The 24,435-nt window shown below is 44.9% G+C and overlaps 2 protein-coding genes across 2 annotated transcripts in view; both read left to right on the top strand.

The window, feature by feature from the left end:
* Positions 1–212: 212 nt before the first annotated feature.
* LOC308666333 (polyubiquitin-C) lies at positions 213–4,623 on the top strand. The gene is made up of 2 exons (XM_081325070.1): positions 213–299; positions 2,646–4,623. Exon 2 carries the CDS (start codon positions 2,654–2,656, stop codon positions 4,481–4,483), a length of 1,830 nt encoding a protein of 609 aa, XP_081181196.1. The 5' UTR covers positions 213–299; positions 2,646–2,653; the 3' UTR covers positions 4,484–4,623.
* A 10,453-nt stretch (positions 4,624–15,076) lies between these two features.
* The window catches only part of LOC308659558 (transient receptor potential cation channel subfamily V member 2-like), a 35,839-nt gene continuing 26,480 nt past the window's right edge, over positions 15,077–24,435 (top strand). The window contains 2 exon segments of the mRNA XM_081313284.1: positions 15,077–16,365; positions 22,522–22,769. Coding sequence (XP_081169410.1) covers positions 22,588–22,769 — 182 coding nt within the window. The 5' untranslated portion in view covers positions 15,077–16,365; positions 22,522–22,587.

Here is a 24,435-nt window from a genome sequence, read left to right as displayed (position 1 = left end):
ACCGATATTAACAGACAAAACTATATCGTTTAATTTTTTTAAAAAAAAAATAAAAAAAATTCGTCGAATGAGAGGAAAACGAGAGGCAGAACGCGCTCTTGAGAACGTTCTCCAGGGGGGACTATTTCTTAACGCGGAAGGATATTAAAGCGAAGCTGAAGGGCGGAACGACGAAAAGCGACACCCTATAAATAGGAGTGCCGCGTTGCTGGGCAGACTGTTACGAAGAAGAAAATTCTCGGTGTTGGTTCTACGGTCACAGCGCTGCAATATTGTGTCTCGGCTGCCTGACTGAAGCGGTAAGCTGATGGAGAACAGATTATTATTAGCGTTACTCTTCATTAGTTATTTTTAAGATATATTTAGCTCCGGGTGGCGTCACTATCGCCCATTGTGGCGAGGCGCGGGCCCGTGAGGAGGGCCCTGACTAACCCCCGCAAAAGGAGAAAGGCTGGCTCCGCGGCGGCGGCGGGGGGGGCGGCTGAAGGGGCCGCTTTCGGCGCCCGAGAGGTCAAAATTTAGAAAAAAGGGTCCTGGGAGTAAAATTGGAAGACGGCTCTCGATAAACCTCAGCCTCCCAAAAGCCTTTAGGGAAAGGGTTAGTTATGGATTTCGACGGCCTGATCCTCTCCACGTACTACTTTAGGCTAAGCTCTGCTGCTCGGTAGGATTCCCTCCTCCCAGACGAATGTAAGTGAGCTTCCCCCCCTCCCTCCCAGCCTGGCGCTCGTTACTTGGCGCTAATTAGGACTTCCGTCCTTGTGGGGTATTGGTAGTTTGCGCCCATTTGAGGGAAGAGGGCGGTGGGTTCGGTTTCTTCCCCCCCCCCTTTGGGAGTAAATCTCCCATTAAAGGAGTATTTATACCACTAAAGTATAAGGCGTCCTATGGTGGCTACTGGCTTGATTGGAGTGTGTGTGCGCGTGTGCGTGCAATTCCTTGGCACTGTTAAGTTGACAGTACAAAAAGTGACGTTGAAAAAAAGGCGTTACAGATAGTCCTCGACTTATGACCACAACAGCCCAGAATTTATGTTGCTAAGTGAGTTTTACCCCATTTTACATGTTTTTCTTGCCACGGTTATGTGAATTGTTGCAGCTGTTAAGTTAGTAAACCGGTTAAGTGAATCTGGCTTCCCCATTCACTTTGCTTGTCCGAAGGTTGCAAGAGTTGATCACGGGACTGGGACACAAATTTGGATCACTTGACCATGGGGATGCTGCAATCCTGCGTGGTCATACATTCCAGAAATGGCCATGAGTCCCCTTTTTCAGTGCGTTGTAACTTTTGACCAGCCTCTAAATGAACTGTAGAGAACTACCTGTATAGCATCATTCTGATCTGAATTTTTACATTTAGAAAGGGCTGGGGATCAAAGGAACCTTAGTTAATTGGATACATACAAGGTAGTTCTCAACTTAAGAGCACAATTGAGCTCAAAATTTAGATTGCTAGTGAGACATTTTGTTAAGTGAGATTTGCCCCATTTTATGCCCTAGCTTCCCCATTGACTTTGCCAGAAGGTCCCAGAAGAGGATCCATGACTCCAGGATACTGAAATAGTCATCAATGAGTCAGTTGCCAAGCATCTGAATTTTGATCACAGGACTGTGGGGATGCTGCAACTGTCATAAGTGTGAAAACCCGTCATAAGTCAGCTTTTTCAGTGCTGTTATATCTTTGAATAGTAATTAAATGAATAAGCTGAGGACTGCCTATATGTGCTATCACACAGGGCTGAAAAACCCTATTGAACAATATAAAATTCGCTTTCTAATGCAGTTCTCAGTATTAAGTGCCTAATGGGCAGTTTACATATAGGACTGCTGGGTGAAACCTTGACCTGCATGGCAATTGGTGCAGTCTTGAATTATTTCCTGATATGGTTAAATGCGGTATTTTTATGCTAATAGGTAACCTTATGCTAGTAACCTTTCTGAGTTAGCAGTCCCCTGGAGTTGTTTACAGGCACTTCAAGATAGCCTTGGATATTGATTGTCAGATGCAGTATTCATGGGGACTAGAAGTCCCAACATAGAAGAATGGTGCCAGCTTCTGACCGAAGATTTTCCAGTTTGTAGAATGGGTGATCTTAAGTCAGAAAGAATAGAAATAGGCAAGAGTCCATTGGACATTCTTCACTTATATGCTATAGCTACAACTATTTAGTTGCAATTTTGATGGCATCGGGAATTTAAGGGGTGACTTTCAGGGGCAGAGACTCTTGCAGTACTTGTTTTTTTTTAAATAAGAGTGGAAATTATACATTGTATATTGCTTATAAATATGGGAATGTAGAAATTCAACTCAGTAGCCCAAAATTGCATTTCTAAATGAACTGGGCTACTATTTCACACATTAGCATTGGAATCACCTGGGTGAAATAGGAAGTATGGAAATGAGATAAATAAAAATACAGCAACAGAAATATTTTAATACCTTCATGTTCAGGATAGGGGTTTTGGGTATAGGATGGAACAATATCTGCCTTAGTCCCATTGATATGGGTGATTAAATAAAAAGGATGCTTTATTTTCACTTCAAAATAAGTTTTTGAATATTTTTGTAAAGTTAGGTTTCTGTATATTTAGAAATTTATATTCTGATCCAGACTGCTCTGATTTTTCCATGCTATGTCATTGCAGATAAAAAAATGCAGATCTTTGTGAAGACCTTGACTGGGAAGACCATCACTCTGGAGGTGGAGCCCAGCGACACCATTGAGAATGTCAAGGCTAAGATCCAAGATAAGGAAGGCATTCCCCCCGACCAGCAGAGGCTGATCTTTGCCGGCAAGCAGCTGGAAGATGGCCGCACCCTCTCTGACTACAACATCCAGAAGGAGTCCACCCTCCATCTTGTCCTCCGTCTGAGGGGCGGCATGCAGATCTTTGTCAAGACCTTGACTGGGAAGACTATCACCCTGGAGGTGGAGCCCAGTGACACCATTGAGAATGTCAAGGCTAAGATCCAAGATAAGGAAGGCATTCCTCCCGACCAGCAGAGGCTGATCTTTGCCGGCAAGCAGCTGGAAGATGGCCGCACCCTCTCTGACTACAACATCCAGAAAGAGTCCACCCTCCATCTTGTTCTCCGTCTGAGGGGCGGCATGCAGATCTTTGTCAAGACCTTGACTGGCAAGACCATAACACTTGAGGTGGAGCCCAGTGACACCATTGAGAACGTCAAGGCCAAGATCCAAGATAAGGAAGGCATTCCCCCCGACCAGCAGAGGCTGATCTTTGCCGGCAAGCAGCTGGAAGATGGCCGCACCCTCTCTGACTACAACATCCAGAAAGAGTCCACCCTCCATCTTGTCCTCCGTCTGAGGGGCGGCATGCAGATCTTTGTCAAGACCTTGACTGGGAAGACTATCACCCTGGAGGTGGAGCCCAGTGACACCATTGAGAATGTCAAGGCTAAGATCCAAGATAAGGAAGGCATTCCCCCCGACCAGCAGAGGCTGATCTTTGCCGGCAAGCAGCTGGAAGATGGCCGCACCCTCTCTGACTACAACATCCAGAAAGAGTCCACCCTCCATCTTGTTCTCCGTCTGAGGGGCGGCATGCAGATCTTTGTCAAAACCTTGACTGGCAAGACCATAACACTTGAGGTGGAGCCCAGTGACACCATTGAGAACGTCAAGGCCAAGATCCAAGATAAGGAAGGCATTCCCCCCGACCAGCAGAGGCTGATCTTTGCCGGCAAGCAGCTGGAAGATGGCCGCACCCTCTCTGACTACAACATCCAGAAAGAGTCCACCCTCCATCTTGTTCTCCGTCTGAGGGGCGGCATGCAGATCTTTGTCAAGACCTTGACTGGCAAGACCATAACACTTGAGGTGGAGCCCAGCGACACCATTGAGAACGTTAAGGCTAAGATCCAAGATAAGGAAGGCATTCCCCCCGACCAGCAGAGGCTGATCTTTGCCGGCAAGCAGCTGGAAGATGGCCGCACCCTCTCTGACTACAACATCCAGAAAGAGTCCACCCTCCATCTTGTTCTCCGTCTGAGGGGCGGCATGCAGATCTTTGTCAAGACCTTGACTGGCAAGACCATAACACTTGAGGTGGAGCCCAGCGACACCATTGAGAACGTTAAGGCTAAGATCCAAGATAAGGAAGGCATTCCTCCCGACCAGCAGAGGCTGATCTTCGCTGGCAAGCAGCTGGAAGATGGCCGCACCCTCTCTGACTACAACATCCAGAAGGAGTCCACCCTCCATCTTGTCCTCCGTCTGAGGGGCGGCATGCAGATCTTTGTCAAGACCTTGACTGGGAAGACTATCACCCTGGAGGTGGAGCCCAGTGACACCATTGAGAATGTCAAGGCCAAGATCCAAGATAAGGAAGGCATTCCTCCCGACCAGCAGAGGCTGATCTTCGCTGGCAAGCAGCTGGAAGATGGCCGCACCCTCTCTGACTACAACATCCAGAAAGAGTCCACTCTCCATCTTGTTCTCCGTCTGAGAGGAGGCATTTAGGTGTTCTGAACAATTTTGAAGTTGCCAGTAACATTTGTTTGCACTGTAGCAGTATAATGACTTAATGTATGGTTAATGCAAGGTTCCGTAACAGCTAGACTGTATGTGTCAATGCTAATAAAGTTTTCTGTTGCACATTACTTAATAGTAACTCCTTTGTTAATGCCTCTTTCTGGTTCTGCCATAAAAAGATGAAGATTAAAATTATAAAACACATCAGAATAAGATAATATTTTTGATTAAGTTTGTGGAAAATCTTCTGCCTAAAGATGTTTACTCTGGTACAAATCTTTCTGTTCATTGCATTCCTGGATGGATCAGTCCTTTAGGTTTCCATATAGGTCTGCATGAAGTGACAAATGAGTTGTTTCAAATTTGAGAAAAATTGGTAGTTCTGTTTAGGACCTTAGACAAAAAAAAGACTTCTTGGTTTGATGTTTTGCTGAAGCTTCTTCCGTAAGTAGCAAAACATTTCGAACCAACAAGAAAAGGAATCTAGTTGCCATTACTCAACATTTCGAACCAACAAGAAAAGGAATCTAGTTGCCATTACTCAACTTCCAGACAACTCCAGCAGGATGACGTGGAATCACCATTAAGATCCAGTTTCAAAGTTCTGATCGGTTTCCCTCCAGTTACGCATTTACGGCTGTTTCGCATGACCATGTTTTGCCAAAACCAGTGTTTGCTTCTGGCAAATCTGGTTTGCTTAATTGCGTGTGCATAACCAGCACAAGCCAAAACCAGGTTCAACATTTGGGTGACTTGATTTAGCTTCGTCAGTGAGTTACAACTGATGGGCAGGCTTCTTTAGAGTTGCTAGCTTGAGGTCTTACATGCATATACTTGGCCTAGTTTAGTTTGGTCTTAGAACTTCCCTTTTGGGAGGAAAAAGGATTAAATCTCAGGAATCTCCCAAAATGGCACAATTTTAGCCACAATATACAATACAGGCACAGAACAATATGCTGGCATAATAAGCAACCCCATTACATTATTGGGGAAATGTTAGATTTATCACTGAAAATTTTGCAGGTAAAGAATTCTTATATATCTATTAAGGCCCATGTGATTTTCCTACTAGTCTGAAAATGCAGATTTTTACCTGGAACCATTAGCAAACCATTAGTAAAAAAGCTGCTGCTTCCAAAGGTGGAAAACGCATTTATAAGTCTTAGGTTGCTATACAGTATGGAAAATTAAGTGAATTCTTCCTTGCTTAATGTTTCTTAAATGTTTGTGGTGTTGGACAGAAGAATTGAAGCAAATGGGGTCAAACCACTAATGCAGCAGCAACAGGACATTCACTGCACATGACCAATTTTAGCAAGTCATAACAAAAGAATGTTAAGCATTTTTACACTCATTGAAAGACGAAGGGTGGGGAATTCAAGAGTGAATCTGTAATGACAGTAAAATCTCACTGAATGACACCACTCCCAGCACGGAAAAGCCAACGTAACTTAAGCCGCCACCAGAGCTTTGGGAGGGCGTTAACCATGGCTTGCTGAGCTTAGCTGCGCCTGTGTACTTTGGCGTCACACGGTTTGTGTCCTGTTTATGGTGCCTTTGGAAACTGGCACATCCTGAATTTCAACAAACATCTGAGCATTCCCCTGTTGCAACATGAGCAACCATCTTTTAAAAGAAGGGCAATTTGCGCCAGACAGAACCTATTTTGGGAGGTATAATCCTGAACGTTGCAGTTATAAAGGACAGAAAAAACGAGCAAGTTCAAAGTGCTGTGACAACGTTGATAAAATGGGGGTGCAGGTAGTCCTTGACTTTAACAACCACAATTTAGCCCAGGATTTCTGTGGCTTATCAAGCCTGCGCAGGTTGTGTTGTGCAGAGTCACGTGAGGGCAATAAGAGACGTTCATATACCCTTGGAATATTTGAAGATTGCATAGAGGTAGTCCTCAATTGAGAATTGTTCATTTAGTTACAATGGCACTGAAAAAGTGAGTTACGACCATTTTGAACAGTAATACCATTTTTTTTGCCCCTTCATGGATTACTGCCTTGTCATGGCGAAGGGGCTTGCATAATTCAATGAAGCTATGAGCTATGCCGTGCAGGGCCACCCAAGACGGAAAGGTCATAGCAGAGAGTTCTGACAAAACGTGATCCACTGGACAAGGAAATGGCAACCCACTCCAGTATCTTTGCCATGAAAACCCTATGGACAGTACCAAAAGGCAAAACGATATGACGCTGGAAGATGAGCCCCTCAGGTCGGAAGGCGTCCAATATGCTACTGGGGAAGAGCAGAGGGCTAGTACTAGTAGCGCCAGAAAGAATGAAGCGACTGGGCCAAAGCCGAAAGGACGCTCAGCTGTGGATGTGTCTGGTGGTGAAAGGAAAGTCCGATGCTGTAAAGATTTTCTTCCTGGCAAATAGATGGGGAAGAAATGGAGGTAGTGACAGATATTATTTTCCTGGGCTCCAAGATCACTGCAGATGGGGACTGTAGCCAAGAAATTAAAAGACGCTTGCTCCTCGGGAGGAAAGCAATGGCAAATCTAGACAGCACACTAAAAAGCAGAGACGTCACCCTGTCAACAAAAGTGCGTATAGTCAAGGCTATGGTCTTCCCAGTTGCAATGTATGGCAGTGAAAGTTGGACCATAAGAAAGGCTGAGCGCCAAAGAATGGAGGCCTTTGAACTCTGGTGCTGGAGAAGACTCCTGCGAGTCCCTTGGACTGCAAGGCGATCCAACCGGTCAGTCCTAGAGGAGATCAACCCTGACTGCTCTTTAGAAGGCCAGATCCTGAAGCTAAAACTCAAATCCTTTGGCCACCTAATGAGAAGGAAGGACTCACTGGAGAAGAGCCTCATGCTGGGAAAGATGGAGGGCAAGAGAAGAAGGGGATGACAGAGAAGGAGGTGACTGGATGGAGTCACTGAAGCAGTAGGCGTGAGCTTAAATGGACTCCAGTAGATGGTAGAGGACAGGAAGGCCTGGAGGAACGTTGTCCATAGGGTCGCGATGAGTCGGACATGATTTCGCAGCTAACGATAACAACCATTTTTCACATGATCCTTGCAGCGTCCCCATGGTTGTGTGGACCCTTGGCAACTGAGTCATATTTATGATGGTCGCAGTGCCTTGGGAGGTCATCTAGACCCCTTTTGCGACCTGACAAGCAAAAGTCCATGGGGAAGCTGGACTCACTTTAAGAGCCATGTGACTTCCTTAACAACTGCAATAATTCACTTAACTGGCAGGAAAGGTTATAAAATGGCGCAAAAAATTTTTCTGAAATTTATTTGCCCTCCCCCCCCTCCCATTTTACCTCCCAACGAATCTGGGCAGCTGACACTTAACTGTCTTGCTTAGCAATTGAAATTTGGGCTCAACTGTCATAAATCGGGGACTAACTATTGTAGAAAGAAATAATATTAGAACAATAGAATAGAATGAAATAATGAAATAATATTAGAATAGAATGAAATAATATTAGAATAGAATATTAGAATAGAATAGAATGAAATATTTAGAATAGAATGAAATAATATTAGAATAGAACAGAATAGAATAGAGTGAAATATTAGAACAGAATACTAGAATAAAATAGAATCAGAACAGCACAGAATAGAACGAAATATTAGAATCGAATGAAATGGAAGAGAACAGAATAGAATGAAATAATAATAAAATAGATTCCACTCAGCACAGAGACGGAGGTTTCCTAAGGCCAAAGGTCAAGAGTGAACATCTTAAAATTTTTAAAATTTACTTTCTCCTGCTTTCACAACAAATGAAAACACCAAGTGGCTGCCGAAGAAACCAGACACCACCACTGTGGGCTCAATTTCTCTCATGGGGTGCATGTATGAAAGGGGTGTGTGTGTGTTGCTTGGTGTTCCAGAGGGCAGGCAGGGCTACAGAAAATGCACACCCTTAGAGTGCCACTAGGTGCGTGCCACTTGCACCCATTCCTGGATGAGGAGGCTCTACTTTTGAGTCACTCATGCCCCTGTTATCGCCTTTAAGACAGGGGTCTTCCAACTTGGCCCTTTTAGGACTTGTGGACTTCAACTCCCAGAATTCCTCACCCAGGCATGCTTTGAAGGAACAATGCCCCTGGTGCAAATTAAGGAGCTGCTGCCTTGTAAACCAGCTACAGTTCCGCTTACTCTTCAAGGGCAGCCCCACAGTGAGCAGATTGCAGTAATCCAGCCAGGAGATGGCCAAAGCAGGTGTGACTTTGCACAGGATTCCCTGGTCCAGGAAAGGACACAATGGACACACAACCCCAGCTGTGCAAAAGCCTTCCTGGCTGTTAACAACTCTCCTTTTCCACTTCCTCTCTCTCTGCTTCCTCCGGAAAGTTCTAAATTTGGAAAGTTCAGAAACGGTTTGACATTCTCTGAGCCTTTGGCAGATAGTCCTGGACTGGTGGCCACGGCTGGTCATATGTCCGTTGCTAAGCGAGACAGTTGTTCAGTGAATTTTGCCCCAGTTTACGACCTTTCCCGCCACAGTTGTTAAGTGAATCACTGCAGTTGTTGATTGAGTAGCATGGTTGTTAAGCGAATCTGGATTCTCCTTTGACTTTGCTTGGCAGAAGGTCGCAAAAGGGGATCGAGTGACATCCCGGGGACACTGCAACCATCATAAATGTGAGTCAGTTGCCAAGTGTCTGAATTTTTATCACTTGACCTCAGGGAATTTGGGGAGCGGAAGTCCACCCCTCTTAAAGCCTGCTGGCTGGGGAATTCTGGGGGCAGAAGCCCACCCCTCTTAAAGCCTGCTGGCTGGGGAATTCTGGGGGCAGAAGCCCACCCCTCTTAAAGCAGGTTGGCTGGGGAATTCTGGGAGCGGAAGTCCACCCCTCTTAAAGCAGGCTGGCTGGGGAATTCTGGGAGTGGAAGTCCATCCCTCTTAAAGCAGGCTGGCTGGGGAATTCTGGGAGTGGAAGTCTGCCCCTCTTAAAGCATGCTGGCTGGGTAATTCTGGGAGTGGAAGTCCGCCCCTCTTAAAGCATGCTGGCTGGGGAATTCTGGGAGTGGGTCTGCCCTTCTTAAAGCAGGCTGGCTGGGGAATTCTGGGAGTGGAAGTCCACCCCTCTTAAAGCAGGCTGGCTGGGGGATTCTGGGAGTGGAAGCCCATCCCTCTTAAAGCATGCTGGCTGGGTAATTCTGGGAGTGGAAGTCCGCCCCTCTTAAAGCATGCTGGCTGGGGAATTCTGGGAGTGGGTCTGCCCTTCTTAAAGCAGGCTGGCTGGGGAATTCTGGGAGTGGAAGTCCACCCCTCTTAAAGCAGGCTGGCTGGGGGATTCTGGGCGTTGAAGTCCACCCATCTTGAAGCTTGAATGGCTGGGGAATTCTGAGAGCGGGTCTGCCCCTCTTAAAGCATGCTGTCTAGGGAATTCTGGGAGAGGAAGTCCACCCCTCTTAAAGCATGCTGCCTGGGGGATTCTGGGAGTGGAAGCCCACCCCTCTTAAAGCATGCTGCCTGGGGGATTCTGGGAGTGGAAGCCCAGCCCTCTTAATGTCACCAAAATTGAAAAAAATACTGTTCTAGGCTGATACAGAGATTTATCATGAAATAAGGAAGGCAGCTGAGGTCAGCAGGAGTGGATACCAAGAAGACAATACCCGGAAAGTAAAATGTGGCAAGCCATGGTTTATTTAAAGAAAGTCGCCTTTCTAAGCCAAGCCTGGCTGCCTTTGCGCTCTTGGGAAAGATTTGTTTCCCTTCTCTGGGAACAGGAATTGTTGCAGTCCAACTGAAACAAGCACATTTTCCCCCCTGTCCTTTTCTTCATCAGCAGCCGGGAAAATAGATCAGCCCTACACAATACTGGAAAGCAGCCCAGGGAAAGAAGGCATTAATTCTCTCTCTCTCTCTCTCACACACACACACACACACACAAACACACACACACAAACACTGCATTTTCCCAGAAACTAGTTGGCTAATGCAGTGCTTGGCAAGAGGAATGTTAAGGATAAGTGATTGTATTGAATATTGGGATGAAAAGCACGGAGTCAGGGAAGGGGACCTGTGTTATGGTGGCACGTCTTAAAGCGGGTGTATCGGATGATGCACTTTGTTAAATGAATTATGCAAAATAATCTCTGCGTGGCTGCAGCTAAAAGCTGCAAAGGGATAGTTGTGTTCTTCAGGACAGTGTTTATAACTTTAGCCATTTTAAGAGGGGTGGACTTCAAGTCCCAGAATTCCCCAGCCAACGTGCTTTAAGAGGAGTGGACGTCCACTCCCAGAATCCCCCACCTGGCATGCTTTAAGAGGGGTGGGCTTCCACTCCCAGAATCCCCCAGCCAGCCTGCTTTAAGAGGGGAGGACTTCCACTCCCAGAATTCCCCAGCCAGCGTGCTTTAAGAGGGGTGGGTTTCCACTCCCAGAATTCCCCAGCCAGGTTGCTTTAAGAGGGGTGGACTTCAACTCCCAGAATTCCCCACCTGGCATGCTTTAAGAGGGGTGGACTTCAACTCCCAGAATTTCCCAGCCAGCCTGCTTTAAGACGGGTGGACCTCCACTCCCAGAATCCCCCAGCCATCCTGCTTTAAGAGGGGTGGACTTCCACTCCCAGAATCCCCCACCTGGCATGCTTTAAGAGGGGTGGACTTCAACTCCCAGAATTCCCCAGCCAGCCTGCTTTAATAGGGGTGGACTTCCACTCCCAGAATTCCCCAGCCAGCTTGCTTTAAGAGGGGTGGGCTTCCACTCCCAGAATCCCCCAGCCAGCGTGCTTTAAGATGGGTGGGCTTCCAGCCATGCTGTCTGGGGAATTATGGGAGTTAATATCCATCCAACATAAATTGATGAAAGACGGCAACACTGCTGCAGGATCAAAAGGACATCGCTGGCCTTATTGGACAATTGTCCATTTTAGCAGAAATGAACAACAGGTGGCCCTGGACTTACCACCACAATTGAAGCCCGCATTTGTGTCACTAAGCGAGACATTCGTTAAGTGATTTTTTTTTGCTCCATTTTACTATCTTTCTGGCCACACTTGTTAAAGGAATCACTGCAGTTGTTCAGTTAGTAACCCGGTCGTTAAGTGAATCTGGCTTCCCCCATTGACTTTGCCAGTCAGAAGGTCGCAAAAGGGGATCACGTGACCACCACCCCCAGGATGCTGCGACCGTCATAAATACGAGTCAGTTGCCAAGCGTCTGAATTTTGATCGTGTGAGCATGGTGGCACTGCAACGGTCGTAAGTGTGAAAAACAGCCATAAGTCCTTTTCTTCAGTGCTGTTGCAACTTTGAGCGGTCATTAAATGAACATTTGTCAGTTGAGGACGATCTTTAAACTGCGGTCTCACTTGTTTCCTGCTGCTGTTGCTGGTCAGAGTGATTAAAAAGGGGATTTCCTGCCCTTAAAAATTTTTCCAGCATTTAAGCCCTATACTACTGGTCATCCTCGACTTACAACCATTCGTTTAGTGATTGTTGGAAGTTCCAACAGCACTGAAAAAATGAGACTTATGACCGTTTTTCGCACTTACAACCGTCGCAGCATTCCTCCACGGTCACGTGGAGTTACTCTGATACTGCTATTGTTGGTTTACTACTGTGTTAAACCTAAACAAATGTGTTTTTGACCTCTGGACCGGTAAGAAGACTTTGTATTTGGATTACTACTTGGACTGTTGCTATTGTGTATGACCTGGACTGTTTATTTTTGACCGTGCTTTGTTTTTTCAATCACAAAGTAAAATATTTTTTCTGTTTATCACAACTCAGTGTCTCTTGTGGTTACTGTGTGACTATTACTGCTTTCAGTACCCTCCCTTGTCTGTGCAACTTCTTGTTAGTTCAAGGAGACCTCTGCACAACTTACTGACAATTTCATTTCATTTTATGCAAGAATTCCTTGCTTTTACTCTGTACAATTTTCTCCCCCACCCCAGACATTGAATAAAGTCCAGTTCTAGGTCTCCTAGAATTTCCCTTCCCACCACCCATTTGAAAAAAACAAATGTGGTCGCCTTCTCCACCATGAGGACTAGACACTTACATTGATATTCGATCCATGCACATCAGAGCATAATGCATCAGGCAGCTGTCTGGGGACCCCCTGCCCCCCCTCCCCCGCAGGGCACCAAAGCAGGACTTAAAAACCTTTCTGATCCTCACCGCATCCCTTTTTACACAATCTTATTTTTTCCCCTTCTCTTTTGACCTCTTTCTTTTCAAAGAAAGCATTTTTGGGTTTTTAAGCAAATATCCACTTGATTCTGTGGGACCCCTGGGGGATTGCACATGACAAACCTAAGACAGGGGGCAAAAAAATTCTCACAAGGATCAAAAAAGAAGAAACATCCCACAAGCCTTGGAACTTTTTTTTTTTTTGCACTTTAGACAGACAGTGGTTAAACATAAAGGCCAGCAATGTTCTCGAATGGTATGGACTTATCACGGTGGCCTCGAATGCAAATGAAATCGAGATGTAATAAAAATGTTAAAATATATGGTTTCTATAAAGACCAGACAATGTTTGATCCGATGCTATTGACCCCTGACAAAAAATTGATTAAAAAATTGTATCATTTTTTTTTACTGAGTTTGAAAATATTAGAATGAAACACTGGAAGTTTTTAAGAAGAGACCGGACAGCCATTTTATCTGAAATGGTATACGTTTTCCTGCTTGAGCAGGGGGTTGGACTAGATGACCTCCAAGGTCCCTTCCAACTTTACTATTATGATTATGATTATGAAATAATATCAGAACAGCACAGAATAGAACGAAACATTAGAGTAGAATCGAATGAAATGGAACAGAACAGAATAGAATGAAATAATAACAAAATAGATTCCACTCATCACAGAGACGGAGGTTTCCTAAGGCCAAAGGTCAAGAGTAAACATCTTAAAATTTTTAAAATTTACTTTCTCCTGCTTTCACAACAAACGAAAAGACCAAGTGGCTGCCGAAGAAACCAGACACCACCACTTTGGGCTCAATTTCTCTCATGGGGTGCATGTATGAAAGGGGTGTGTGTGTGTTGCTTGGTGTTCCAGAGGGCAGGCAGGGCTACAGAAAGTGCACACCCTTAGAGGGCCACTAGGTGCGCGCCACTTGCACCCATTCCTGGATGAGGAGGCTCTACTTTTGAGTCACTCGTGCCCCTGTTATCGCCTGAATGTTACCTCATTACCTGCTCTACACGTGTGAGGAAAACAAAATTCTTACAGGAGTGCAAAATAGCAAAATATTTCCTAAAATATTAGCAAAATAGAAAGTGAAGGAATGTCTGCTAACGGGACAGAATCAGAATCAAACTGGAAGGGACCTTGGAGGTCTTCTAGTCTTATTATCTTAAGGTAACTATCTTCTACATTTGGGCTAAATTAGGGTTTAATTTATTTTCAATATTTATATTTGTACATTCTATTATTTATGTCACTGTTCACCGCCCTGAGTCCTTAGGGAGAAGGGCGGTATACAAATCAAATCAAATCAAATCAAATCAAATAAATAAATAAATAAATAAATAAATAAACCCCCTGCTCAAGCAGGAGACCCTAGGCCTAGACCATTGTCCAGTCTCTTCTTAAAAACCTCCAGTGACAAAGCATCCACAACTTCTGGTGGCAGGTCGTTCCACTGGTTCATTGTCCTCTGTGTTAGGAAGTTTCTCCTTAATTCCAGGTTGCTTCTCTCCTTGATCTGTTCCCATCCATTGTGGGAGAATAGGTGGACCCCCCTCTTCTTTGGGGCAGCCCCTCAAGTAACAACCTTGAAGTGTTCAGTTTTCAGTCAGTTTTATCAACATTTCTACACAGCTGTTTGTCTGTATGAAGACAATCGTTCAGTAGGAGGTGGGGAAGTCCTTGAATTACAACCACAGTGGACCCCAAAATTGACATTGCTCAGCAAGATTGTTCCCAGGGTGGGGGGTCCTGCAAATAGCAGGACCACCACCACCTTGAATTGAACCTGACAGCAGATTGGCAGCCAATGTGGCTTTGAAGCAGGAGTCTTCCAACTCAGCCCTTTGATGACTTGTGGACTTCAACTCCCAGAATTCCTCAGCCAGGGTGCTTTAAGACAGGGGTCTCCCAACTTGGCCCTTTTAGGACTTGTGGACTTCAACTCCCAGAATTCCTCAGCCAGGATGCTTTAAGACAGGGGTCTCCCAACTTGGCCCTTTTAGGACTTGTGGACTTCAACTCCACAAGAATTCCTCAGCCAGGATGCAGAGATTCACTTAACAACGAAGGTTACCAAATGGAAGATGAATTAGTGAAAGAAACCGTGATAATGTGGGTGAAAAACTTTGGATATAATATAGAAGTAGAGAAATGGCAAAATTTATGGGAAAGAAACTGCCGGTATAAATTGACAATGGCAACTTCATATCAAGGAAATCTATATAAAATGTTTTATAGATGGCACTTGCCACCTGCCAGATTAGCAAACATGTTTAAAGATATGTCTAGTAAACGTTGGAAATGTAACCCAACCCAAAACCCAAAAAAAACTTTGGACAAAAATACATACTTGGTTAGGGAAAAATGTAGATTTTAAACCTAAACTTTTTTTATTAGGCATAATTCCAGAAAAACTTAATAAACAAAGTGTATATTTAACATTATATTTATTGACAGTAGCAAGGATGCTTTTTGCTCAGCCCTGGAAAAAGGAAGAAACACCATTGGACAGAGAGATAATCAGGAAAATATTAGACTGTGCTGAAATGGGCAGACTCACTTTGAGGATTAAAGACAAAGAAGATGCAGAATATTTTCAAACATGGAACTTATTTTATCAACGGCTGGTAAAACGGGATAGAGAGTAAGAATTTAACTTGTATTATTAAATATAAGAAATATAAGAAATCAACCCAGACAACACGTTGTTTACTAAGCACTAATGAAATGTAATAAAGAGAAAATCAATAAAATATTATTTAAAAGAAAGAAAGAAGAGAAAAGAAAGGAAGGAAGGAAGGAAGGAAGGAAGGAAGGAAGGAAGGAAGGAAGGAAGGAAGGAAGGAAGAAAAAGAAAGAAAGAAAGAAAGAAAGAAAGAAAGAAAGAAGGGAGAAAGAAGGGAGAAAGAAGGGAAAGAGGGAGGGAGAAAGGGAGGGAGGGAGGGAGAAAGAAAAGAAAGAAAGAAAGAAAGAAAGAAGAAAAAAGGAAGGAAGGAAGAAAGAAAGAAAGAAAGAAAGAAAGAAAGAAAGAAAGAAAGAAAGAAAGAAAGAAAGAAAGAAGAGAAAAGGAAGGAAGGAAGGAAGTAAGTGAAGAGGGAGGTAGGAAGAATGAAAGAAAGAAAGGAAGAAAGAAAGAAAAAAAGAAGAAAGAAAGAAGAAAAAAGGAAGGAAGGATGAGAAGAGGGAGGTAGGAAGAATGAAAGAAAGAAAGAAAAAAAGAAGGAAGAAAGAAAGAAAGGAAAGAGGGAGAAAGAGAGAAAGAAGAGAAAAGGAAGGAAGAGGGAGGTAGGAAAGAAAGAAAGAAGAAAGAAAGAAAGAAAGAAAGAAAGAAAAGAAAGAAAGAAAGAAAGAAAGAAAGAAAGAAAGAAAGAAAGAAAGAAAGAAAGAAAGAAAGAAAGAAAGAAAGAAAGAAAGAAAGAAAAAGAAGCGGTGCAATGCCCACATCTGACGGCTGAGCCTCTGATCTCATTTGTCTTCTCGTGCTGGGAACCTCAACCGCTTCCTCCACCTCCTCCTTCATAACAGCTGGCAGAGCTACTCCAGGCTTCGCTGCACTGGGTGGAACCTTTGCTCTGCCTCCTTGCTGCCGGATCTTGCGGTGGAGAGGCTGCGTTGGGCTGCCTGGCTCCAAAAACCATGTCAATTTTTTAGGGTTTGCCAGCTAAACTCGGTCGCTGAAGATCCCTGCAAAGGATTCTAGAAATCTGGGGCAATTAAGCCTGGTGAAAAAATCCACTTGCCAGTGAGTATCTTCTTACTAATCTTAATAAATGTCCTTCCAAACCCTAAAATAAGACCATTTGGCTCAGGACTGAGACGGCTTTAGAGCATGTGCAGAGGGCACCTCTGGTGACAAGATCAAAAGTGATGGACAGTTTGGTTTTTAGACGAGGGGCAGAAAATAGGCTGTTTATTTTTATATATATATATTTTTGCATTGCTGCTATTCGGATGTGTTCAATTTAGCCGGGCAGTGCTAAGTGAAACACCTCCTAATATGTGTTCCCAGAGGTGGGAACTGAACCTGTTGGATTTCTGCCTCATGCAGAACCCAGTCTCCTCTTTTCCAGAATCAGATAGGTAAAAATGGCTTTATTTTAAATTATATTAATTAAATCAAATTAATTTTAAAATTTTAATTTTTATTGTTATTATTAATTGTGGGCTTGTACTAATTTCATTTCATTTTATTCTCTTTTTTTGTACTGTTTTAACTGCCCTGTGAACCGCCCTGAGTCCTTCGGGAATAGGGCGGTATATAAATTCAACTAATAAATAAATAAATTTGGATTGGAGCTTTTTTTAAATTTAATTCTCCCACCCGTTCCCAGTTTTGCACATTATTGGAAGATGCAAAATGATATTTCATTCGTAAGGTTTATATTTATTGATATTTACTGCAGGATTGACACAGTGCCGCTTCTCGCAATTGTTTGATGGGGTTTTGATATTGCATTATTTTTCAACGTGGGCTGACCAATAATTTTGAGTCTGCAGACCCCTGAGAGGGTCTTGAGAGACCCCCCCCCACCCCACCCCCAGGCATCCTAAGACCACATTTTAAGAAATCCTGATTTGGAGGGTTGTTTATTATATTTTCAATCAGCCCAGGAATGTGTTTTTTTTAAGAATTGTACATAAATACCCCCCCTCCCACCTAAATGAGAGTCGACAATGCTTAGATATATTAATTTGAAATATTTTCTGCCCGTGGAAACTGGGTGGGGTGGCAGAAAGCCATCACGACGGAGCTGCGATCCCAGCCACAATTTGTTGCGGATCTTCTCTTCTTTCCGCTTGTGTTTGCTTCTGTGTGCACACACAAACACACCACACGGACGAATTGCAAGCCCGCAAGGAAGCAGCCGTGTGTGCGGTTTTTGTAATGGAGCTGAGGCTTCTTCAGTTGGGGAGTGGGTGGGTGGGGGGAAGCTTCTCTCCGGAAGAGCCATTGTGAAGTTGCCACCCCGAGTCACAAGCTTCTAAAGAAAGAGTTAAGTTCCTCAAATGATAACGCTTCCCTCTCTTGAACAAGCAGTCGGGTGGGGTCATTTCCAGTTGGCTGAGGACTAGCAGCTTGGATGCTTCCCCCTGTCTTCCTTATCCCCCTCCTCCCCTTTACAGTTCTTTTCCTCCATCCCCATCCTTTCCTTTTTTCTCTCCTTTCAACTCCTGCTCCCTCCCTTCTTCCTTCTCCATTTTTTCCTTCCTTCCTTCCTTCCTTCCTTCCTTCCTTCCTTCCTTCCTTCCTTCCTTCCTTCCTTCCTTCCTTCCTTCCTTCTTAAACTCCAGACCTTTCTTTTTCAAACTTTCCATCTTTCTTCCCTCCCTCCCTTCTTAAAATTCAGGCCTCCCTCCCTCCCTCCCTCCCTCCCTCCCTCCCTTCCTTCCTTCCTTCCTTCCTTCCTTCCTTCCTTCCTCCTCCTCCCCTTCCTTCCTTCCTTCCTTCCTTCCTTCCTTCCTGCCTGCCTGCCTGCCTGCCTTCCTGCCTTCCTCCCTCCCTCCCTCCCTCCCTCCCTCCCTCCCTCCTTCCTTCCTTCCTTCCTTCCTTCCTTCCTTCCTTCCTTCCTTCCTTCCTTCCTTCCTTCCTTCCTTCCTTCCTTCCTTCTTAAACTCCAGACCTTTCTTTTTCAAACCTTCCATCTTTCTTCCCTCCCTCCCTTCTTAAAATTCAGGCCTCCCTCCCTCCCTCCCTCCCTCCCTCCCTTCCTTCCTTCCTTCCTTCCTTCCTTCCTTCCTTCCTTCCTCCTCCTCCTCTTCCTCTTCCCAATAGGACAATTAGCAGTCAGTAAGTCCAGACTAAGTGGCCAGGTTTGAGAAACATTGCTCTAACTGATCCTCTACCCCCCCCCCAGCCCCATCTTTAGGACATACAAAATACCCACAGCCTGAGGGCCAATCTAATCTAGGGGTGGGGTGGGGTGGGGGCTGATGCTCCATAGGGCAAGGGCTGTCTCCTGGGATCTCCCCAGAGGGTACTTTATAATGGGTGGGACTAAGAGCAGACCTCTTTGGCTGGAGCTGCTGGGATGGGAAATCTGATCCTAGAGGGGGGTCCTGCAAATAGCAGGGGTCTCGCAGGTGACCCCCACCCCCACCCCCTTGAATTGAACCTGACAGCAGATTGGCAGCCAACGTGGCTTTGAAGCAGGAGTCTTCCAACTTGGCCCTTTGATGACTTGTGGACTTCAACTCCCAGAATTCCTCAGCCAGCATGCCTGGCTGAGGAATTCTGGGAGTTGAAGTCCACAAGTCCTTTGAAGGAACGATGCCCCTGGTGGAAATTAATGAGCTGCTGCCTTGTATAATAGCTGCAGCTTCCACCTACTTTTCAAGGGCAGCCCCACAAAGAGCAGTAATCCAGCCAGGAAATGGCCAAAGCAGGCGCAACTCTGCACAGGGTTCCCTGATCCAGGAAAGGACACAATGGACACACAACCCCAGCTGTGCAAAAGCCGTCCTGGCTGTTAACAACTCTCCTGGTCCACTTCCTCTCTCTCTGCTTCCTCCGGAAAGTTCTAAATTTGGAAAGTTCAGAAACGGTTTGACATTCTTTTAGCTTTTTCCAGATAGTCCTGGTGGCCACGGCTGGTCATATGTCTGTTGCTAAGCGAGACAGTTGTTCAGTGAATTTTGCCCCAGTTTACGACCTTTCCCGCCACACTTGTTAAGTGAATCACTGCAGTTGTTGATTGAGTAGCATGGTTGTTAAGCGAATCTGGATTCTCCGTTGACTTTGCTTGGCAGAAGGTCGCAAAAGGGGATCACGTGACCCCAGGACACTGCGACCGTCATAAATATGAGCCAGTTGCCAAGGGTCTGAATTTTGATCATGTGACCATGGGGGATGCTGCAACGGTCATTAAGTGTGAAAAATGGTCATAGGTAACTTTTTTCTGTGCCGTTGTAAATTCAAACAGTCACTAAATGAACTAATTACGAGTAAATTAATAGTTGTAATTCAAGGATTACCTATATGGTCTCTCCTCCTCTCCATTTTCTCCTCTCCTCCTCGCCCTCTCCTCCTCTCCTCCTCCTTTTCTTCCTCCCCTCCTCTCCTCCTCCTCGTCCTCTTCCCCTCCTTCTCCTCCTCGTCCTCACCTTATCTTCCTCTCCTCCTCTTCCTCCTCTTCCTCCTCCTCCTCCTCCTCCTCCTCCCCTCCTCCTCCTCCTCCTCTTTCTCCTTCTTTTTACTTGCCAATTTTACGGCATCCTATTTTTCCCTGGCCTTTATTTTCTCCCCACAACACCGAGGAAGGCTGGGCTGAGAGAGGGTGGACTGGCCCCTCGGACCCCCGTGTCTAGCCCAACCCCTTCCCCACATCCCCTTTTCATCCACTTCTTTGTGGCCAGCCTTTGGCCCATCTGCCACTGTCACCCCACCAGCCTCCCTGTTCTGTTCCAGCCTACGACCGGCCCTGTTTCTATAATCGCAGCAAAGTCGCTGTTCTGTTTCAAATAAAGATGTGAATGCTGATCCCTCTTGAAACAGCCGGAATAAACTCAAATGAAACGGAATAAACAAACTACTTTTATTTCTCATGCTTCCAATGTCAATAACTCACGGTTACAATACTGGTCCGTTCAGAATGCAAGATTGTAATTTGAAGTCCATCTCATTAGGTGAAAAAATGCATCCGGAGCCACGCCAGTCCCAAGACCACGGGGAAATGCAGATCTGAGGTGATATAGAACTGGATGGCCTCTTCATGGGAACTGATGGCCATATATAATGGTTGCGTGGCGGCCTTAATTGGCCCAGAAAGGAGCAATCGACCATCGATAAGTCTCCACTAACATGGGTGGTTCCACCGGCCACTGGAGAACAGCCCATTTGGCCACAAATGCCGAGTCCATAAAATTTGTGGTGGCCCCAGTCAATTAAGGCATGGACTGGAATCCCCTTCGGCTTGCCTGGGAGGATCAGACATGCCTCCAATATCAGATGCCGTGGAGGTCCACAGGCAGCATCAAAAAGACGTCGCTCGGTGTTGTGGGATGCCCGGCCTAACATACCTTTTAGATCGGGATTGGGGCATTTTCCCGACAGAGGAGTAGGGGGCTTTCTCGGGGCAGACTTGGTCACTGACGCCCATCATCGCTTCTTTGGGCAGAAGGCAGCCAAATGCCCAGGGTCCCCACAGTAAAAACACAACCCCCCCGAACGTCACCTGTTCATTTCTGCCACCGATAGACGAGGTGTCAATGCTAACATCGAATGTTATTGCTTGACAAGAGATGAAGAAGTAGCCATTTCATATGTTAAACTTGTGTATTGCTTTAAAAGATTTAGTTTAAGGTTGGGAGGGGGGATGAGTAGGATTGCACCTTCAAGGCCATCTCTCTATCTAAAGAAGATAAGCCCTTTTCTAACGGAAGGGAAACTGATTCTTTAAATTTATTGGAGAATATGATTAATGACAAAATTAGAAAGGTGGAGAATTGTGTTTTAATACATTGTGCAAGGGGCGGAGATTTCAGATTCCGACTCCCTTTGAGCAAGCATTTGTTGGTGTATTAGGCTAATAAAGGACTTTTAAGGTAAACAATGCCTCAGAGTCACTTGAAAAGCCCATACATCAGAAACTTGACACGAGGCCTGGCAGCACCTAGCTCCATTGGCTCCTCCCTCTGAACCGGGGTCTCACGCACTACAGGGGCCGCAGGGGTCTCTGGGGTGGCATGGCGACTCCTTCGGTGCTGCAGCCGAGCGTCGATCCGCAGACAAAGATGGATCAGCCCATTGAGGTTTGAGGGAATATCAACATGGGCCAGCTCATCCAACATCTCCTCCGACAATCCATCCTGGAAAGCGTCCACGAGTGCCGCCTCATTCCAGGCTGAATCCTGGCTAAGCAGCTGAAAATTGCTGATATAGCCCTATAGGGGCTGTCGGCCCTGCCTCAGAGCTTTCAGGTGTCGGGTTGCAGTCTGCGTCTTTATGGGGTCCTCATACATCAGATGCATATGATTACAAAACCCCACAAAATTGTCCAACAATGGACTAGGGTTGGGCCAGCAGGGGTGTGCCCCAACGAGCTGCATCACCAGAGAGAAGGCGTAACACAAACCCCACCTTATCCCGGTCAGTGGGGAAATCAGCTCCTCTCACGCTGATAAATAGCTGGCATTGTCCCAGGAAAGCAGGAAACGTCTCTGGATTGCCATTAAATTTATCCGGCATGAAAACTTGGCATTTTCTCCTGGGTGATGGTGGTGGTGGTGGTGCAGCATGGACCTGAGCTTGTAATTGAGCCACCTGAGCTGCCAACAAAGCGAGTTGCTGGGTGAGCTGGGCATTCTCAGCACGTAGCAGCTCCATAATAGTAAGGGGTGGGGGGCTGAAGGCAAACTGTTCTGTTCCAGCCTACGACCGGCCCTGTTTGTGTGTCAGGGACAACCCTTTTTTCCTTTTTACAGTCAACAGGCTGAAAAAACCCAACCCAAATTTATTTACAGTTCAAACAAAAAAGCCATCGAATATTTCCTTCAATAAATAAATCAAAATATCAATCAACAGTCAACAAACAAGAGTTAAACAGAAGTAGCAAGAACAGACCAGGATTTCCTTTGAATGTCTCCAAACGGTTGCCTTCAGCAACCAGCCCCGCCCACACCTTCCCCTTTTATTACCAGTCCCAAGGTGTGGCTTCTCACTGCCTTCTCCTCCTCTCACTGAGTTGCCTCATTGATTGCTCTGCTCTGCTGGATTGCCTTCTGCTTCTAGCCTCTCTGAACAGATTCAGCTGTGACTCTTCTGAGTCCGACACCTCATACTCACACAGCTGAGCCTCATGAGGAACACGACGGGAGGGGCCAGGCTGAGAGTCCTGCAGTGCATCAGAGCCTCCCTCTGATACCAAAGGCTCTCCCTACCCCTCCTCCTCCTCTTCCTTAGATTCATCGGACTCAGCTGCTTGGAGCACAGGCTGACACTGAATCAACAACACTCCCAACCTGGACGATGGCGGAATCCCGCTTTTTCCTGGAGACAGACGATGGCCTTGGAGAGGATCTGAAAGCAGGTGCCAAGAGGCCAGCTGGGAAGGAGCATGGACCACCGCCCTTGGACACCCCCTTCCAGAAGGAAGCCCCCCCCTCCCCACGGATTCGGGTGAATCTGAATTATCTGTCAGGACCTGAAATGTAAGTCATTATCCCTGGTACCGGTGGGAACTTGCCGTCTCCTGGTGATTGGCCCAAAGTCACCCAATCAGCTTTTGTGCCTAAGGCGGGAATAGAACTCACCATCTCCTGGTCATTGGCCCAAAGTCACCCAGCTGGCTTTCATGGCTAAGGGAGGACTAGAACTCACCGTCTCCTGGTGATTGACCCAAAATCACCCAAACACTTTCGTGCCTAAGGCAGGACTAGAACTCATTGTCTTCTGGTGATTGGGCCAAATTCACCCAGCTGATTTTCATGCCTAAAACAGGACTAGAACTCACCATCTCCTAGTGATTGACCCAAACTCACCCAGTCGGCTTTCATGCCTAAGGCGGGACTGGAACTCACCATCTCCTGGTGATTGGCACAAAGTCACCCAACTGACTTTCATGTCTAAGGTGGGACTAGAACTCACCGTCTCCTGGTGATTGGCCCAAAGTCACCCAGCTGGCTTTCATGCCTAAGGTGGGACTAGAATTCATAATCTCCCCGTTTCTAGCCTGGTGTCTTAACCGCTACACCAAAGTGGCTTTCACAATTAAAGAAAATAAAATCTATTTAGAAAGAAACTGACGGTGATCTATCCTCAGTTTTAACAAGCATCAATAATATTTAAGCTGTTTAGATCCCAACTTGGGGTTTTATGAAATGGTATCAAAAGCTGCTTTATTCCGCCTCCCTCCCCACCTCCGTTTCCTTGTCTGTTAGGTCCCAAAAATTAGAATTTGGCAGGCAGGGACTATCACACTATTGCTATTCACACTCAAAGAAATAAAAGAACTACCTTTCTGATAATAAGATCACGAAACAAAGCTCTTAATTGCCTAACATTTGGGCCAGCCCTGCAGACAAACATGAAGCTGCTACCATTCTGAATGAGATAAAAGCATATAAAATGGTTACTGGGGCATATTCCTGCAGTGGATCAATAGAATAACACAGAACAGAACAGAACAGAACAGAACAGAACAGAACAGAATAGAATAGAAAATATGGAATAGAATAAAATAGAATAGAATAGAATAGAAAATATGGAATAGAATAGAATAGAATAGAATAGAATAGAATAGAATAGAATAGAATAGAATAGAATAGAAAATATGGAATAGAATAAAATAGAATAATATTGGAATAGAATAGAATTAGAATTAGAATAGAATAGAATAGAATAGAATAGAAAATATGGAATAGAATAGAATAGAATAGAATAGAATAGAATAGAATAGAATAGAATAGAATAGAATAGAATAGAAAATATGGAATAGAATAAAATAGAATAATATTGGAATAGAATTAGAATAGAATAGAATAGAATAGAATAGAATAGAATAGAATAGAATAGAATAGAATAGAATAGAATAGAAAATATGGAATAGAATAGAATAGAATAGAATAGAATAGAATAGAATAGAATAGAATAGAATAGAATAGAAAATATGGAATAGAATAAAATAGAATAATATTGGAATAGAATAGAATAGAATAGAATAGAATAGAATAGAATAGAATAGAATAGAATAGAAAATATGGAATAGAATAGAATAGAATAGAATAGAATAGAATAGAATAGAATAGAATAGAATAGAATAGAATAGAATAGAATAGAATAGAATAGAAAATATGGAATAGAATAAAATAGAATAAT

This window comes from Vipera berus (genome assembly GCF_964194415.1).
Source record: "Vipera berus genome assembly, chromosome: 1".
In the NCBI taxonomy this organism is placed as follows: domain Eukaryota; kingdom Metazoa; phylum Chordata; class Lepidosauria; order Squamata; family Viperidae; genus Vipera; species Vipera berus.
The sequence above is the reverse complement of the archived record's forward strand: the minus strand, read 5'-3'. Positions and strand labels throughout refer to the sequence as shown.